Source organism: Zootoca vivipara, chromosome 2, assembly GCF_965207765.1.
Source record: "Zootoca vivipara chromosome 2, rZooViv2.hap1.1, whole genome shotgun sequence".
In the NCBI taxonomy this organism is placed as follows: Eukaryota; Metazoa; Chordata; class Lepidosauria; order Squamata; family Lacertidae; genus Zootoca; species Zootoca vivipara.
In genome coordinates, this window is record NC_142584.1 from 46,006,609 (window position 1) to 46,026,329 (window position 19,721).

The window sequence follows — 19,721 nt, forward strand, 5'->3', positions numbered from 1 at the left end:
AAATTCCAGGTGTATCTCATTGGGGAAAATGTAGGTGTGAACCAGTGGTACAAGGATTCCAAAATCCATGGTGGTAAGGCTTTGGATTGCAATGGTTGGAAGAAAAGAGCTGTTAAAATTACTGTGTATTGTATCTGTGGGCCACTTAATATACTGCATTTTTAAAGGGGATGTTTCAAGTAAGAATGTAAAGTATGAATTGTAACCACCTATTAAGGTATGCTTCATACAGGTAGGTCAAAAACTAGATGACAAGAATAAATGAGATGACAAGAATAAATATTGACATCCTGGGCATCAGTGAACTAAAATGGAAGGGAATGGGCGAATTCAGTTCGGGTGACTATCATATCTACTACTGTGGGCAAGAATCCTGTAGAAGAAATGGAGTGGCCCTCATAGTCAACAAAAGAGTGGCAAAAGCTGTAATGGGATGCAATCTCAAAAATGACAGAATGATCTCGATACGAATCCAAGGCAGACCTTTTAACATCACAGTAATCCAAGTTTATGCACCAACTACCGGTGCTGAAGAAAGTGAAATTGACCAATTCTATGAAGACCTACAACACCTTCTAGAAATGACACCAAAGAAGGATGTTCTTCTCATTACAGGGGATTGGAATGCTAAAGTAGGGAATCAAGAGATAAAAGGAACAACTGGCAAGTTTGGCCTTGGAGTTCAAAATGAAGCAGGGCAAAGGCTAATAGAGTTCTGTCAAGAGAACAAGCTGGTCATCACGAACACTCTCTTCCAACAACACAAGAGACGACTCTACACATGGATATCACCAAATGGGCAGCATCGAAATCAGATTGATTATATTCTCTGCAGCCAAAGATGGAGAAGCTCTATATAGTCAGCAAAAACAAGACCTGGAGCTGACTGTAACTCAGATCATCAGCTTCTTATAGCAAAATTCCAGCTTAAACTGAAGAAAGTAGGAAAAACCACTGGGCCAGTAAGATACAATCTGAATCAAATCCCTTATGAATACACAGTGGAAGTGAGGAACAGGTTTAAGGATTTAGATTTGGTGGACAGAGTGCCTGAAGAACTATGGATAGAGGCTCGTAACATTATACAGGAGGCAGCAACGAAAACCATCCCAAGGAAAAGGAAATGCAAGAAAGCAAAATGGCTGTCCAACGAGGCCTTACAAATAGCGGAGGAGAGGAGTCAAGCAAAATGCAAGGGAGATAGGGAAAGATACAGGAAACTGAATGCAGATTTCCAAAAAACAGCAAGGAGAGACAAGAGGGTCTTCTTAAATGAGCAATGCAAAGAAATAGAGGAAAACAATAGAATGGGGAAAACCAGAGATCTGTTCAAGAAAATTGGAGATATGAAAGGAACATTTCATACAAAGATTACCATAATCAAGGACAAAAGTGGTAAGGACCTAACAGAAGCAGAAGACATCAAGAAGAGGTGGCAAGAATACACAGAGGAATTATACCAGAAAGATACGGAGGTCTCAAACACCCCAGGTAGTGTGGTTGCTGACCTTGAGCCAGACATCTTGGAGAGTGAAGTCAAATGGGCCTTAGAAAGCACTGCTAATAACAAGGCCAGTGGAAGTGATGATATTCCAGCTGAACTATTTAAAATTTTAAAAGATGATGCTGTTAAGGTGCTACACCCAATATGCCAGCAAGTTTGGAAGACTCAGAAATGGCCAGAGGATTGGAGAAGATCAGTCTACATCCCAATTCCAAAGATGGGCAGTGCCAAAGACTGCTCCAACTACCGCACAATTGCCCTCATTTCACACGCTAGCAAGGTTATGCTTAAAATTCTACAAGGCAGGCTTAGGCAGTATGTGGACCGAGAACTCCCAGAAGTGCAAGCTGGATTTCGAAAGGGCAGAGGAACCAGAGACCAAATAGCAAACATGCGCTGGATTATGGAGAAAGCTAGAGAGTTCCAGAAAAACGTCTACTTCTGCTTCATTGACTATGCAAAAGCCTTTGACTGTGTCGACCACAGCAAACTATGGCAAGTTCTTAAAGAAATGGGAGTGCCTGATCACCTCACCTGTCTCCTGAGAAATCTCTATGTGGGACAAGAAGCTACAGTTAGAACTGGATATGGAACAACTGATTGGTTCAAAATTGGGAAAGGAGTACGACAAGGTTGTATATTGTCTCCCTGCTTATTTAACTTATATGCAGAATTCATCATGCGAAAGGCTGGACTAGATGAATCCCAAGCCGGAATTAAGATTGCCGGAAGAAATATCAACAACCTCAGATATGCAGATGACACAACCTTGATGGCAGAAAGTGAGGAGGAATTAAAGAACCTTTTAATGAGGGTGAAAGAGGAGAGCGCAAAATATGGTCTGAAGCTCAACATCAAAAAAACCAAGATCATGGCCACTGGTCCCATCACCTCCTGGCAAATAGAAGGGGAAGAAATGGAGGCAGTGAGAGATTTTACTTTCTTGGGCTCCTTGATCACTGCAGATGGTGACAGCAGTCACGAAATTAAAAGACGCCTGCTTCTTGGGAGAAGAGCAATGACAAACCTAGACAGCATCTTAAAAAGCAGAGACATCACCTTGCCTACAAAGGTCCGTATAGTTAAAGCTATGGTTTTCCCAGTAGTGATGTATGGAAGTGAGAGCTGGACCATAAAGAAGGCTGATCGCCGAAGAATTGATGCTTTTGAATTATGGTGCTGGAGGAGACTCTTGAGAGTCCCATGGACTGCTAGAAGATCAAACTTACCCATTCTTAAGGAAATCAGCCCTGAGTGCTCCCTGGAAGGACGGATCGTGAAGCTGAGGCTCCAATACTTTGGCCACCTCATGAGAAGAGAAGAATCCTTGGAAAAGACCCTGATGTTGGGAAAGATTGAGGGCACTAGGAGAAGGGGACGACAGAGGACAAGATGGTTGGACAGTGTTCTCGAAGCTACGAACATGAGTTTGACCAAACTGCGGGAGGCAGTGCAAGACAGGAGTGCCTGGCGTGCTATGGTCCGTGGGGTCACGAAGAGTCGGACACGACTAAACGACTAAACAACAACAACATACAGGTACACTCATCAGACAACTTGGATTGTCTACTGTTCCTTAGAGTATATATCAGTGGCAAATGAGATGCTTGTGTTTTGCCTGGTTCACACTTAAATTTATCCTTGTGATCATGAGCATATGAGTGAGGCTATGCCTGTTTGCATGCAGTTGCATGCAGCCATAATTAGTAGTATCAGACTGAATGATGGAAATACATGAGTGGGAAATGTTATGGAAAACAGAAGAGATATGACAAGAGCAGAAACTACTACCGGTATTATAAGGGCACATTAATTAAAAGTTAGTGTTCCTGAAAGGCCCCTTCTGTTTCCGCACTTATCCATCTTTCTATTTCACACACATGGTTTACTGCCCCTGTTTTGTTTTTAACAGAGATAAGAATTATTTTAAAGTCTTCCACAACGCCATGTTATTACAGAATGTTTTAATTTTAAATAACATGATTTGCAGCATTTGTTCCTTCAGTTGCTACCTGCTTGAGCAAATATCCAAGCTGCCATTCCTGGAAATTTCCTTCAAGGATGGGCTCGGCAGTCATCTATCAGGAATGATTTAGAGACGAGTGCAATAACGTAAGCCTATTTGCTGTGAAATGGCCTGGATGTAACATTTTAGTGGGATTTTCATTCCCATGGGTCAAAACCACCCCATTACTCATTGACAGCTTGCACTGAGTTATGGGTGTGGGCGTGTTCAGCCCAAAACGAACCCATGAATTCTCTCATAGGATCCATTTTACTCTTCTTTTCAGCACTGAATGATAGTTGTGCCACCATAAAAGTACTTTGAAAACTGCAAACATTACAAATTTAATGTCACAGTGATAAAACGAGTTCAGAAGAACCACTAGAATCCTAAAGCTTGATTTGTTAAAGAGTTGAGAACTATGTTGATATTTCAGGCACTTCTGTGGAATTAAGCTATGGATGGGGTACCTGTGGCCCTCCAGATGTTTGATGCTTTAGTAGAGGTGGTTTTAGGGTAGTGCAACTGGTGCAGCCACACTTGACACTGCCCTGCAGGGGACACCAAAACTATGCTGTAGAATGGAGCACGAAAGGCAGGGGGTGCACCAAATTTTAGCACAACACAGGGCACTGCTGAAATTTGAGAGCCTATAGCCGACCACCATGTCTTCAGCCACCATAAGCGACAATCGTGATCATAGGGACAACTGGAGTTGTAGTTCAGCAGTGGCTTGAGGGCTACTGGTTCCCCACTCATAAAAAAAGGATTGTCTTGGATGATAACATGGGAAACGGCAAACTCAGTACTAGAACTAGCTTTAAAGGTAAAGGGGCCCCTGACCATCAGGTCCAGTCGTGTCCGACTCTGGGGTTGCGGCGCTCATCTCGCTCTATAGGCCGAGGGAGCCGGCGTTTGTCCGCAGACAGCTTCTGGGTCTTGTGGCCAGCATGACAAAGCTGCTTCTGGCGAACCAGAGCAGCGCACGGAAACGCTGTTTACCTTCCCGCCGGAGCGGTCCCTATTTATCTACTTGCACTTTGATGTGCTTTCGAACTGCTAGGTGGGCAGGAGCTGGGACCAAGCAACGGGAGCTCACCCCGTTGCAGGGATTCGAACCGCCGACCTTCTGATCAGCAAGCCCTAGACTCTGTGATTTAACCCACAGCGCCACCTGGGTCCCTGTAGAACTAGCTTTAGGCACTGCTTTTTCACTGCTGCGCATTATAGAAATAGGCCTGTAGCTAGGCATTTTGAGCTGAGGGTGCCTGAAATACACTGTAAGGAGAAGATCAATACAGAACAGCCAGAAGGTATATTCCAGTGGTTTAATTAAGGTTGTTTTATTTGTATTGCACGCTAATATATTTTTGATTTTTTAAATAAAAAATTAAGAATAAGTTACTTGTGCTTGTAAGTCATCGCAATGCCTTTCTGCTCATTTGCTAGAACACTGGAAAACAGATGCAGTTTTGCTTCTTACAGCTTAAACAGTTAAGCAGCTTTAAAAAATACCACAAGCAAAAGAGTTAGAGCAGCTTTCCCCAACCTGGTGCCCTTCAGATGTTTTGGGTTCCAACTCCCACCAGCCCCAGCCAGCATGGCCAGTAGTTACAGATGTTGGGAGGTGAAGTCCAACAACATCTGATGGATTGGGAAGCCTGGACTAGGAATGGTTTTAAAATTCAAGCTGAAAATCCAGGAGGGGGACTGGGCCTCCCCAAGTTTCCTTATGATATAACCCTGAATGAATAAGAGGAAGATTTGGTTTAGGGGATAGTGTTGTTAGCAGAGAGAAACAGAGGACAGGTTGTTGTTGTTTTTTGAAAAATGTATAGTTAGTGTTAATAGACAAAGTAGTGTTAAATACCAAAACACACCGTACCCTTCATTGAGGGCTCTGGCCTTTTCCATATCTTGAATTACATTCAAAAGGACTTTAATCTTCTCCTGGTTCGATTGCAAAGATTCCTCAACGGATTGGAGTCTGTCTTGCAGGGCACACAGCTCGCTGTGCGCCAAGTGAATTTGATTAATTTCTTTAATCTCTTTGTTGTGTGGTTTTATTTCAGCCCCTGGAAGATAGGCATTTATGTGAAAGCCTTCTAAGCAGTTGTCATACTGTGGCACTTCGGTATTGGTAGAAACGTTCTCTGTTGCAGTTTGGCATGAGGGAACAGAAGGTGATGCATTGCTGTTAGTGAATGATGTTGTTTCTTTATCATTAGTCAATGTCTTATGATGGTCAGAGTCTGTTTTCTGCTGTATTGGCTGCTGATGTTCTTGGAGGGAGCAGTATAATGAACTGTGGTGTAGCTGAGGCGATGACAGAATGGTTTCCTTAGTGCTAGTGTCATCCTTAAATGCGAATAGCTCAGTATAGTCTTTTTCTTCATAGGAACTATGATCCGCACTGCCTTCATTACAGTTACTACTTATGCAGGGGAGAGATTTCTCGGAGCCCATGTGCACTGAACAGTTCTCATTGGATTGTCTGACAGCTGTAGAAGAATGAACTGGGCTGCTGATGTCCATTTGTGTGTGCGGGCCATAAATGGAAAAATTGTCTTGTGCAGAACCCAGGTGTGTGTATTCAGGGGCCTGGGTAGAAACAGTTGCCTTTTCCAGTATTGTAATTTTATCCGAAACCAAATGGACAGGCCCATTGCTTTGTGCTTTAGGCACCCTCTGAAACAGCCGACTGGCTGCTCTTGGTCCATCATCTAAATGCTGAGTGATGCTTAGGTAAGAGAGACTGGAAGAGATTATGTCCTGCTCAGAAAGATTGCCATTGACTTGAATTGAATATTCAGATTCATCCGGCATTTCTGTTAAGGACTTGCTTGTTGTGATTTTTTTCTTTTTAAATACTGGAAAGTGCTTCCTGAGGCTGGGAGAAGTCTGTATGGCAATGTTTTGTAATCCTTTGTGAGAGGGAGGGAAACAGGGGGAACCACTGGCTAGGGACATTTGTGTTTTACCCAGTTCACATGGGTCTTGAGCAGCTCCTGTCTCCAGTTCCGATTCTGCCACAGGTGGGTTGTCTGTTCCATCGTCTTTGAAGCGGACTTGTTGAGATTTGCTCCTGCGATGGTGGGGCTGCCTCCTAAAATCCACTGAATCCAGACTGTTCCGCTTCAGCAGCACAGGGCGCACTTTGATGCCTTGCTGAGCCATTGAGTCGCAATTTAGTGTAGGCAGATAATGTGTTTCTTTGCGACCCATTTCATTTGGTCATTTGAGCAACATTTGGCTTGAGGCCACAGATTCTATTGTTATTAGGTGAAAACCTCACTTTTCATTTTACGTGGACTTGCCATGTATATTTTTGTTAGCAATTCCTGGTGTTAGGGTTTTTCCTTATTACTCTTTTACTCTATTAAAATATTATTTTATGACTTAAATAGTAAACTTACAACTTAAATATCTGATCCCAGATATTTTGTCTTTGCATAGAATATAAATAACAAGCATAATAGCAGTTTGGGGCATTTGCCTCCTTGATGCATAGTTTTGCTGGAAGAACATATCCTTTAATAATAAACTGAGACTTTTCCTTTAGGGGTTTTTCTTCTTGTTGTCCCATCTTCTCACTGTTACTCTTGAAACTAATCTTAAGTAGCTGAACAGAAGCCAGAGAGTTGTGTCCAAATGAAAGTAACGCATCCAACAGGATTAACTGGAAGCAAATTATTTAAGTATATTCCTTGATCTTGTTCACAGAACTGTGGGGTTAAGGACGTCTGGCGAACTGAGTGATAAAGATGAGATCCAGAAATATTTTTGGTCTCCGAAAGCCTCTCTTTGCAGAAAAACATAGAAGTATTTTTTTTCTGGAAAAAGAAAAAGAGTTGTCAATTAATAGTAAAAGTAGCTTTCTTAAACTATTCTGCTATCTTATCCTCTAATTTTTTGATGTGATCAAATAACAGAAATAACAGAAACGGATTGTAAAATAATGCCTAATCAATTATGGACATTTATTTAATAAATATTTATTCATATTTAGTAAGATTTTGAGAAATCTTCTCCACAAAGTGACTTCCAGTGTATTGGAATTTTTTTTGCAGCTATTGCAGTACAAAAAGTAATATAAGAAAAAAGGATCAATTAACTAATCTAATGAATAAATCAGCAAACTAATATTAAAATTCAAGGGCCCACAGCATAAAATCTCCAATATATATTACTCACCAAAAGTCACTGATAAGAGATGGGTCTTCAAAGCATTGCTAGGGGTGACACCTGTCATATTCCCAAAGAGACAGAGTTCCACAACTGCAGGGCCACCACTTAGAAGGCTCTAGTACAGGTGGTGACCAACCTAATAGTCTTAACAGATGGGGATCTGAGCAAGCTTTCTGGTGTTGATCTCAGGCTACAGGTAGGTGGATATGTGTGCAGATAGACCTTCGGGTAACTTAGGCCTAAACTGTAAGGTCATAACCAGGACTTTGAATCCATATCTACAAAAATTAAAACATCTGAAAGACCTGGATGAATAAAAAGGAATTCACTTGACACCAGAAAGATATCAAATTACAGTGCTGGGCTCTACATATGCCCTGCGGACTGCTGACCATCTAAAGCAGACCTGTTTCCATCTGTTATCAGAAACCAGTGGAACAACCTGGCCTGGTTCTGATCACCTTTGAAGCATTGAATCAAATGTGTGCCTAAGACTTGAATTTCATTTATAAGCCAAATGCTATTTTACTTTATCATTACCTGATTTATGCATAGGGTAGAAGTTCCATTTTTAAAACACACCCCTACTCGCACCATTATTTTCCTGCATATGTTATTTCCACTCAAGGCTTTGCACATGAATCAGAAGTATCTTTTTATTTAAGACAACTTTCCCAGAGAGAAATTAATTGTATTCCTGATTTTGATTTGGTTTCATCTATGTGTGGTGACAAATTCAATTCTGAATTCAATCCTTAAAATCGGAACTGGACAAATGTCCTGCGAAGAACAAATAGATCTATTTTTAGCATGTTCATTCACAAAATCATAGGATCCTCAAACTTTAAAAATCCTATGATAACAAGGGGGGAAAGAAACGTCTTCCCTCTGGAAATTCCTTCATGATTAGCTTTAGGCTGCAAACTGACACTTACCTGGAAAGAACCCTCATTGAACACAGTGGGACATTTTTTTGAGTAAATACTGTGAGTCTTTCTAGCAGTATTTACTCACTTGGCTCTTTTATAGCACAATTTGTGATGCGTTATATCAGATAAGTTATTAAATCTACCCAAGTGCAGTCATAAATATGGAATTCATTTAATTGTATCATCTAAAAAAGGGACAACTCTGCATAACATTGAAACTATATCAATTTCTCTCCCATTTGCTTTGTTCTCCCAGTACATGCCTTCCTAATAACGTTTAGGTGATTGATAATTTTTTTTTTAAAAAAAAAACTGGTTTGAATTTTGCTAGAGACTGCCTATTACGAAAAAGAGAGAGAAGAAAGGGCCACCTCTGATCAATGTGCCTTTTCTTTCTATTTTTTCCCCTTTATGGGATGTAAATACTGAAACATTTATGCCAGCAAAATGCTAACACAGCACAGAGTGTCAAAGTTTTCCCAGGAGATAAAATGCATTTTAGAGGTGAAATAATAATAAAAAGTTGCTGTTTGAGCAAAGCTTAACTCTCCCCTGCCCCCAATATAAATGTACTTAACAATTTTGTGGTCACATAGCATCATAAAAATGCCTGAGCAAATTTCAAGATACCTTGTGACAAGTACAAGGGAGCAATGTATGAAACATTTTTCTTACAGTACTCTTGAAGGAAATCCACAGCAAAACTATTAAGGCAAGTCATCCTAGGACAGATTTTAATGGCCAGCATTAACTTGCATAACATAAGAAACCGCAGCAGAGTTTACAGCCCTATTTTGTGCTAAACTTCAAGTTCAGGAATGCCAGAAAGAACTCATTGCAGTTTGATGGGATACAGGAACAAATGTTAATATCATCACCTTTAATTTAAGTAAATCTTTTTTTATAGCACACCTGGGACTCAGCTAGATTGGTAAAGAAAAAGCGATTTATATGTGTTGTATATGCAAAATAACATTGTGTCACCAGATGGCACTGTGGATTCTTGTTTTTCTCTACCCATTTTCCCTGTTTAAATTTACAACTCATTTAATTGAAACGCTTCTTTGATGTGTCTAGATCTAGCCCTGTTTTCAGTGGGTCGGTTATTTGAGGATTTTTGGCTTTCTTTAAGAATCCATAGGTCCTGCCCTATGTAATAGTCCTTCAATATTGCATAAGGAAATATAATACATATTAGAGATCTGTAGCTATTACCTTAGCTGGTAAATTCTGGTACATACAGTTCTCAGCCCCCACTATCAAATCAGTGAATTGTTGAACTTAGAATCCACCTACCCCACAACTATGCAGATTTCTAACATCTCCTGATGCATGTTCTCAATAGCGCCAAACTCATTCTCTTCTGTCATGTCTCTTGTCTGTCATAGGCCTCTACTACTCATTTGTCAGTAGGTAAACATCTTTCTAGCTAGTAATTTCTGTGTATTTCTCACTTGTGGAACCAAAACTTTCTCTCCCTGCCTCCCCCTCCACCACACCCCCAGGTTGACATACGTACATGACACCATTCATGGGGAGCCTTCCTAACCACAAGTGCAATACAATATATTCAACCATTCTAAGTAGGAAAATGAGCTTATTGTTCTGTTTCCAAGTCCTCCCTATTTTTCTTTTTTTAGTACACCTTTTCTCTCACAATTAACTCAAAACACCCAAGAACTATGGAGAAGATTATTTTAACCTCTTTTCGGACTTAGGACCATTATATTAAATTATTTATTTAAATATTTATAAGCCACCTTTCTGGTCCAAATCCTCCAAGGTACAAGGTACAGTCAGTACAAGGATAAGACTATGATAAGGTATTGAATATTTTTAATACAAAATACCAATAATATATTAAATTGTAGTTCAGTAAGAGATAGAGAGAATATAGATGACTCTGTAAAAAAATGGGGAAGGAGTAAGTCACAATCACTCATTTCATGTATTACTATTTTTTATAGTAAGGCTTTTTTCCTCTTTTTTAAGTAAAGCAAAGTCATGCCACTAGCAAAATCTCTGCTTGGCTGGGCACATCTTGACCTTATTGATTCATTGAAGGTAGACAAGCAATATTTATCAGGTACGTGCCCTGTCAGCAGCTGTACTTTTACACCAATTGTTCTTCTACTATGTAAGAAAAAGAGAAAAAAATTGGGACAGATGGGGGTGGAGTAATCATAATGGATTTGGCCCTGTATTTTTGTCTTTTGTTTGAAGTTTGTGTTGAGATTATATACTATGGGCGTAACCAGGTGGGTGCAGGGAGGGGCAACTGTCTCCCCAATCAAGCAAATAAATTAAAATACATAACTAACTGAACCAACTGCATTGCAGATAACTCAGTTCTGCACCTGCAACATAAAGTCTCTCACCCCCAAATAAATCCTGGCTATGCCCATGTATATACACCAAGCTTTCTGTGTGTGGAATATTAGATAGATAGATAGATAGATAGATAGATAGATAGATAGATAGATAGACAGACAGATACATTTTTCATTTGGCTTTCTTATTTTCTTATTTTTCTTACTTTCTTATTTTTCTGACATTTAACAAAATTAACCAAATATCCTTGGGTTTTCAGGAAAGCAACCAAGTAATAACAACAGAAAGAAAAAGGAATATTCTTTTTTACTGTTTAATATAAAATTGGGAATGTAACACTCTTATTCTTTCTTAAAACAAAAATGCACACAAGGTCAAGACAAAGTCATTTAAGAATCTGTGACTCGGGATGTCTCTATAAAGCTGCAAATAAATTGTACCTCTGATTTATGGCCAGCTCTTGTAACTTTTTAAAAGAATCAGCAGATTGATCGTGCAGCACAGAGACATGCTTGTTCACAGTGCTGCCTCACAAAACATTTATGACATATTTTCTGCTCTATTTTTCTCTTGGCCAAGTAATTGTCTTTGCTGAAATCATAAAACTCAAGTACATACACTTAGAGCAGAATCTAAACCCCATGCTGGCAGTGGCAGGTATTAATGAAGCAGTGTCGCCACTGCTGCACCCACGGTTGGAAGGTGGGGGCCAGGAAAAATAAAAGCCTCTTTGCTACTCTAGTTGCTGGGCTTGGGCAGTGAAGAGGCCTGGATCCAGCCTATTGCTATCGCACGATGGCAACAGATCTGGTTCTGGATCCAGCAGATCCTGCTCCAGCCCAGGTCAGATCTGAACGCTCTGTTTCAGGAGCTGTTCTACAGGATACTGCCAGTGGAGATAGCACTGGTGGAAGCTTCTGCTCACTTGCCATTTGGCCAGGCACACTGGGTGTTCCCAAGAGGCAGGACTCCTTTGTTGGCAGGGACCAGCAGAGGGAAGCCTCCATCTCATCTAAACCTTCACCACCACATCGGGTTAGGGACCTGGATTGCTTGGTTAGAGTTGGTTGTGTTAGTCCAGTGTTTCCCAACCTTGTGCCTCCAGATGTTTTGAGACTACAATTCCCATCATCCCTAGCTAGTAAGACCAGTGGTCAGGAATGATGGGAATTGTAGTCCGAAAACAGCTGGAGGCACAAGGTTGGGAAACACTGGTGTAGTCTATGCATAGTTGGTATAGGCTGCAGAACATAATTTTTAGAATGATGTGTAGTTATTTTCATGTTGCATATAATTACCACAAATTATGTGCAAGCCATTGACACACAGTTGCCGCATCTCAGTAGGAGTTCCACCACTACAAACACAGTGGTCTTGGAAGACCAGCTATCTTGTGTTAAGGAAATCATATTAGGGAGGCAGGTGAAGACCATCTGATGCAGGCATCCCCAAACTGCGGCCCTCCAGATGTTTTGGCCTACAACTCCCATGATCCCTAGCTAACAGGACCAGTGGTCAGGGATGATGGGAATTGTAGTCCAAAACATCTGGAGGGCCGAAGTTTGGGGATGCCTGATCTGATGCCTTGACTTTATTTACTGGTGGGACTGATCCAGGCATGGCCAAACTTGGCCCTCCAGCTGTTTTGAGACTACAACACTCATCATCCCTAGTTAACAGGACCAGTGTAGAGGGCCAAGTTTGGCCATGCCTGGATCCCTCCACACAGCATCTATGACAGCTGCCCTGTTTGGGACAAGCAAGGAAGGAAAGGGAAGGCAAACACCATCACATGTGTGTCCCAAGTCAGAACAGAGCTGCTTCTGCTTCTGTTCCTTTGGCCTTTGTTATAGAAATTGAATTTTATCTGTGTGGGAAAAGATTCTTGTGTGTCTCTCTGTGTGTTTGTTTTTGTTGTTGCTGCTGCTCTCCCCTCTCTTCAGGGATCTATTTGGATTTAATTTTGCTGTATTTACTGAATAATGTGAGCTGCTTAAGATCAGAAATTGGGGAAACAAATCTGATAAATACATTCAGTGTCTGCAAATAATGGAGAGTCAATCAAAATGATTGTCTCAAGAGCAAATGCCACAAAATTACTAATAAAGCAGACAAGTTTTGAAAAACCCATCCTATTTAGTTAATGAATTGAGCATGAGATAATTTAGATAGCCAGGCTACATTTTGAGAAAGCTGTTGGGAATGTAAACCTGTGAGAACTGCACTTCTGTGTTAGTGTGTTGATTTGAGTAGCAGTTATTATTTTAGCCTCTTTCCTTTTTATGAGGAGGGATAAAAAGGTTTCCATTTGCTGTTTGCATAACATTGTCTCCTTGGAACTTGCTCTGTTTAACATAAACTTCACACATCCTTTAAGATGATTAGATTAAGAGCACAATCCTATGCATATTTACTGAGTTGAATGGGACTTACTTCCCGGTAAGGATTTATAGGATTATGGGCTTCAACTTCACTCTATAGGCAAGGAGTTAAATAACTTCAGAGAGTTCAACGCCAAATTATGGACTCCCTCACATGACCTACCGGTACTTATTGAACATTCATTCTGATTTGCTTGCACAAATTAAATGATGTCCAGTCTTTATTGAGCATTTGTTCCAATTTGTTTGCAGGGCAGTTATACAACATTAAGCATTCCTTTTGTATTCATTCTGATTTGCTTGTTGGCCATTTATACGTATTCATTTAATGTTAATCATTTGCTCATTGCACACTTTGTGATAGATTTCCTTACCAGTTTCCAAGTACATTTGTATGGTGAAACAGGAGCAGAGTCACTCTGCCAGTTCCTCCACCAAGAATGCATCCCTGCTTCACTGAGCGAAAATGGCTGCAGAGAAACCTATATGCGGGAGCACTTGCATGTACACAGTGTGCCTATGCACAGTTGGGACACCTGGGCACTCAGGGCTGAAGGCAGCAGCAATTCACCCAGAGACAGTCATCCCTATATGAGAGTGCCTGCATTGAGGCTAGCAACCTACCATGGATCCTGTTAAATAACAAAGTTGTTAATCCAGAAGCTAGTCTCTTCATCCACTTCTTGATTCTTCAGCCAGTTCTGTGTCTGTGATAATACTCAAGCAACTCTCTAGTGGCATTAAAACCACATTTTATTGCACCTGGATAATGTTAGAATTCCTTCAGGTGATGGGAAAAGTTTGGTCACCTTTGAAACCAAATGTAACTTGTGAGTTAGTTATAGGTGAAACTTTTGTTTTTGTTTAAAAAATATGTTTGGCAGGAAAAGGGGACAGTTGTCTCAACTTTATTCCTTAAAACACTTATCCAGCAGAAGAAGGACATGGGATGCCTCCAGATTGTTGGTATTTCACGGAAGGGATTAATTTTGGAACCAGAATTTTAAGTTTGGCAATTAAATTTAGATAGTATGAGTGATACTCAACTAAATTTTACTCAGAGTTGACCAATCAAAATAAAGTTAGAGTAAGAACATAACATAAAATAGCGTGCTGGATCAGGTCCACCAATGGTCTGCCTAGTCTAGCATTTTGTTCTCACAGTGGCCAACTAGATGCCTATGGGAAACCCCACTGTAAAAATTAGTTATATACTACCCCAATGGCAACAAATCCATTTTTTGAAAAAAGGATTGTACTTTGTGTGGTTTGGAAAGTAAACGAATAAATATGTAGTGTGGGGAAGCCCATAATTCCTTGGCACTGAAGTTATTCAACCCTTTGCCTGTAGAGTGCAGACTTAGTTTGCAAGCCTATAAATGCTTACCAGGGAGTAAGTCCCATTCAACTCAGTGGAACTTACTTCTCAGTAAATGTGCATAGGATTGTGTTGTTAATCTAATCTTAAATGGTATGTGAAGCATACATTAAATAAAACAAGTCAGTTTAAGGAGACAAGCAGAAAAAGAGGAACTTTTCCATTCCTCTTCATAATAAAATTCAAGAGGCTGCTAACATAATAAATGCTAGTCAAATCAATACACTAACACAGAAGTGCAGTTCTCCACAGGTTTACATCCCCATCAGCTTTCTGAAATTGTAGTGTGGCAATCTAAATTATCCCATGCTCAATTCATTAACTAAATAGGATAGATTTTTCACGACTTGGCATAAATGTTTTATTTGTAGTTTAATGGCATTTGTCCTTGATAAGATATTCGTTTTAATTGGCTTTCCATTATTTACAGCCACTAGCATTATAAAAAGTGCTGCTCATAAAAATGTGTATACCATCCAGACAATTGCTTATGTCAAGTATTTAAATGAGATCCTCTGTTTTAGAGCATGCTGTTCCTCGGCTCGCTGCAAGAGCTTTAAAGCATTATTATGAATATAATGAATAAAACACATTATTCCCCCCACTCCTACAGGTTTGAAATTGCTTAACAGATATTTATCCTTTCCAGCAATTTAAAGTTGATAAACAGTTAGGTGTAGCTGGATTCCGTGTAATGTCAATGCCTTTGTATATACAGCACTTGTAAACAGAAAGGTTTGACACCATTTCTCCATGTGCCACAAGTTGTCCATATCTCTTGAATATGGTAAAGGTTAAACAGTGGGTAAATGCTGAACTTTGCCAATAATTCTTAGCACTTTGGTCCAGTCTGTTGAGGTGAGATGAAGGTTATGACATTCCACTTGGGCAATTGTTTGTGGAGGGGCTTGTACCTGGGTCAGAGATTGGAGACTGAGGGCAGGGGAATGTAAATTAAACTGGTTTTGAATTGAGAGGTGGAATGCTGATAGATTGCCTTAATATTGCCACGTTCGACACATTCTTTTGGGTAAGATGTTCAAGGCCCCTTTCTGTATCCCAGTACAGACTTAAGGGTCTGCTGTCTGGAATATGTGGAAGTGTATTTTAAGTGGCTGCACCCCAGTTAGAGAATTTTATTCTGTGATAGATTCCCTTCCTTTTGACTTTCTGCCTTCTGGCCAAGGCAGTTTTGTTTAGACAAGTTTTCTAGCAACTTTAATAGGTTTTAAAATATGAACTCCAGATGTTATGTCTCACTATCTATTTATTTCTTTTAAGCATTTTGTATTTGGGGGTGGGGTAGTTTTTTTAATAAAAAAGTTATTCATTAAAATATTTGTATATCGCTGTACAAGGCTTTCTTTTCAGCTGGAAGCTGCCAGAATTCAGTTCTGGCACCTCTCAGGTGGGCACCATTGCCATTATAAGAGAACAAGGGAGGTGTTCATAGTGCATCCCAGCACCTCTTTTTCTAGAAAAATATCATTGCGTGTTAAAATCCCCATGAGCCTCCCAATAAATAAAGACACAATTGACACGGAATTTAGTTTTAGGTTATTGGCATTATTTTGGCCACAACTTTATAGATTACAGATAGTGAGTGGTTTGTTTAAGCATTGGTTCCCGACTAGCTGCACCTGACCTCAACAGGGCAGCACTGACGACTGCTGCCCACCATATGACCACGATATGACCACCATATCGTCAGTACAGGTAAACATTGTGGGGTAGCAATGGTCCAGGATCAGACTCAAGCTCACCATATGCTCCCTTGCGTGGATCGGCAAAAGAATGGTGAATCCCTGGATTCCTTTAACGGAATACCTTTGCACATTGGAAGGGACAGGTGCTCCACCCCCCCCAGACCACCTTGAACCAATGCCTAACCGCCAAACCTTACAAAGTTGTGACGATTTGCTATGTGGCAGGAGAAACCCAAGTGGCAACAGCCAATCCGCCAAATGGGAACATTCCTACCAGGTCCCTGCCCCAACAGCAGATGACCCATGATGGCATAGCAAGGTCATAGCAAGAGGGTGGGCAGGTGATCTGGTGCATGAAGCGAAAGAGAAAGCTCTATGCAATGTGCAGTGGTATATAAAGGTCCCTTGGTTAATACACAAAATTCCCCATTGGCCAGATCTGCCCAGCAACCGAGGGACCACCAATCGGGTTGTTGTGGCTAACCAATTGCTCCCACCCACCCACAGTGAGGTCAGTCCTGATGATCTCTGTGAGGAGGACTCGATTTGCCGCTGTATCATACAGATATTACAGAGGTTTACAAAATCTTCTTTTAGCAGAAAGGTTGTGATCTAAAATATGTTAAATAAATATCCTCTCCCCATTTTTTGAAGGAATCTCCCTTGCCTTTTGCAGCTTTTCTAGCTCAATTCTGCTTATTAACCATTCTGACATCCTCTTGGACTTGTTCTAAATTCTAGAACAAGAACATAGCTAAATTCTAGCTATGGGTTGTATCTAACAAATGCCCTTGCAATGGGACTTCAATTCCCTCTCGTCACTCTCAGATTTGGAAGGGTGGTTTGTTGTGCAGGTGGAAGTTATTGCATAAATGGGATGCTTTCATTGTATTGTTTTAGCTTTTATGGTTTAAAATAACCTCCAAGGTTTTTGGAGATATTTGATCCTCTCCCTTTCAAAACTTTCTTTTAACTAGTCCCCTCATCTTTGAGAAGTTTCTTTTTTGATATCAAATGTGATTTGTGATGGACTTCATTGGTAACTTCCAACTTACATATGTGTTGAATTTGACAGAACGGTGGTCATTTCAACAACACATCTCAACATCAGGTTGTGGACACCACTTAGGATATAGTCTAGGGCAGGCATAGGCAACCTTGGCTCTCCAGATGTTTTGGAACTACAACTCCCATGATCCCTGACCACTGGCATCCCTGAGCCAAGGTTGCCTATGCTGGGTCTAGGGTCTTAAAGATGTATGGTTGGTCAGCTTTTGGGCACCATGGGAGTATCAGCCTAAACTTTAGTTAAATTGGAAGGGGGGCAAGATGAGGGATGTGTGTAAGTAAAACAGGGTCAATGTGGTCTACTGGAAGAATACATCAGCAGAGACTGACTGTTGTTTAGATCAGTGGCAAGTATGGCATCAAAGTTTTGAACAGGTTAGGTAATCTCATTTTGGGCTTGTTAAGAAGATTCCTTGCTAATTAGTTAATTTGGACAGAACAGAGTAGTGGTACTCAGGCTGACTCCCTGCTTGAAATCTTTTTGGGTCTCAGGTTCAAAGCCAGTTGTGAATGCTTTTTTACAGCGAAGGCTGGACTAGATGTTGTCAATCTTGGCTACCATCAATACTATTTGAGAAGTATGAGATTCCCTATGTAGAACAGACCCAACAAATATTTTCAGGCATATTTTCAAATACCATACAGTGGCTAAATTCCCCCCTGCGACTTTTGAAGCTTTTATGTGAGCTAGTATATGTTTGCACATGAGTGAAAGGTGAAGGACATTGATTCATTGTGTTATTAAAGCATACTTTGTTTCATGGACATCTAAGGTGACTTTTCACTTTGCAATTTCCTCACTTGACAGTGACCCACAGAGTGGAGACATCCAAGTTTCTCCATTTCTATATTAAAAATGTTTCAAGTGTTGTGCTCAGAGATCTGTGCCTTCATGCCGCCTTTGATTTTGCTTGGGCTTTAGTAGTGCCAACTGTGCCTTGAGAACTGAAGCTTAATAGTATATTAATGCTGCCTTTAGTTTTGCTTGCCTTAAAGGGCCAATGTTGATGCTGAGTTATAATTTCTTTATATCCGAGGAACTCCTTCGTAGAAGTTAAAAAGGAATAAGATATATATGTTGTAGCATTTTTCATTATATCTTCTTATGCCCACCCCCTCATAACTTGTTAAAGTTTTCAAGCTTGAATATTGTTCACTGAGGTGGGGGACAGTCATTGCTCTGCCACTTACTGCAGAATTATATTTTCTGAAACTTGTTATATAATTCTTGTAAGTGATGAATCAGTAACATTGACCCCTGGGAACCATATAGAGAAACTCTAGACGTACTTCCAGTTCTATAATACCCTTTTTGCTGCTTTTCCAAACTAGAACAGTTGTGGGGATGGGAGGAATCCTATGAGTGGTGTAGAGGAGGCTGGATCCTGTGAGGAAGTGAGGCACCTGGCACTTTTCATTTGACAAACGCTGTGTATACTGTTCATCTCAAACTTTTCTAATGCATCAATAGCTTTAATCCAATGGTAAGGAAGACCCAGGCATGCCCCACTTGTCCTTGAAAGTTGCAACCAAACTCAAAACATGTGATGAAAAAGAGGAGGCCGCCACAGAAAATAACAGCCCCATGTCACATTTTCCTCTTCCTTCTCCATAGCTTGTGCCCTGATAGCATCATATGTATATCCCTTGCCTTCCTCACCTGGTGTTGCAACATTGCATAGTCCAGGTAGGAAATGCACAATGCGATGTCAGGACACAGTATGATTTTTACTACGTTATTGGAGAAGGAAGTGGAAACCTTGATATGAAGCAGCCATGTACCTGCTGGCTGGGGTGTGCCTCTGTCCTTATGATGATCAGGACTGCAAGCAGGTAACAGCTGGATAGCAGTAGGCCAGGCCAATATCTGTGGGCCTCTGGAAGTAATATTAAACTTCATTCTAATATTGCTGTATGAGCTGCTTTCTGTTCTTAAAGAGCTGCCCAAAGCAGAACTGTTAACACCTGCCCACAGCATCCATAGTGTTATCATTTGGCTCCTCGCCAGAAGAATACTTACAGACTTGTATCCAATTGATGTTTCTCCAGCCCAGAACTCTTTGTTCCAGCAGAATCTTTGTTCCAGGAGACTGAGGCAATCTTTGGCAATGGTGAAGGTGATCCTCAAACCCAGGGTTGGGATGATGGGCTTCAGGAGGAAGGGGAACTGCAGAATATTCTCTCTATCCATGTTCCACTAGAAGAAGGTACCACTGGATCAGAGAGCCTTC

The 19,721-nt window shown here is 40.7% G+C and overlaps 2 protein-coding genes across 4 annotated transcripts in view; one reads left to right on the top strand and one right to left on the bottom strand.

The window, feature by feature from the left end:
• Positions 1 to 19,721, top strand: part of DOCK2 (dedicator of cytokinesis 2) — a 255,397-nt gene that overhangs the window by 101,684 nt on the left and 133,992 nt on the right. The window lies entirely within an intron of this gene.
• INSYN2B (inhibitory synaptic factor family member 2B) overlaps positions 1 to 19,721 on the bottom strand; it is a 79,641-nt gene that overhangs the window by 16,319 nt on the left and 43,601 nt on the right. Inside the window, exon 2 of the mRNA XM_035105215.3 lies at positions 5,395 to 7,342. Coding sequence (XP_034961106.1) covers positions 5,395 to 6,734 — 1,340 coding nt within the window. The 5' untranslated portion in view covers positions 6,735 to 7,342. The remainder of the gene's footprint in view (positions 1 to 5,394; positions 7,343 to 19,721) is intronic.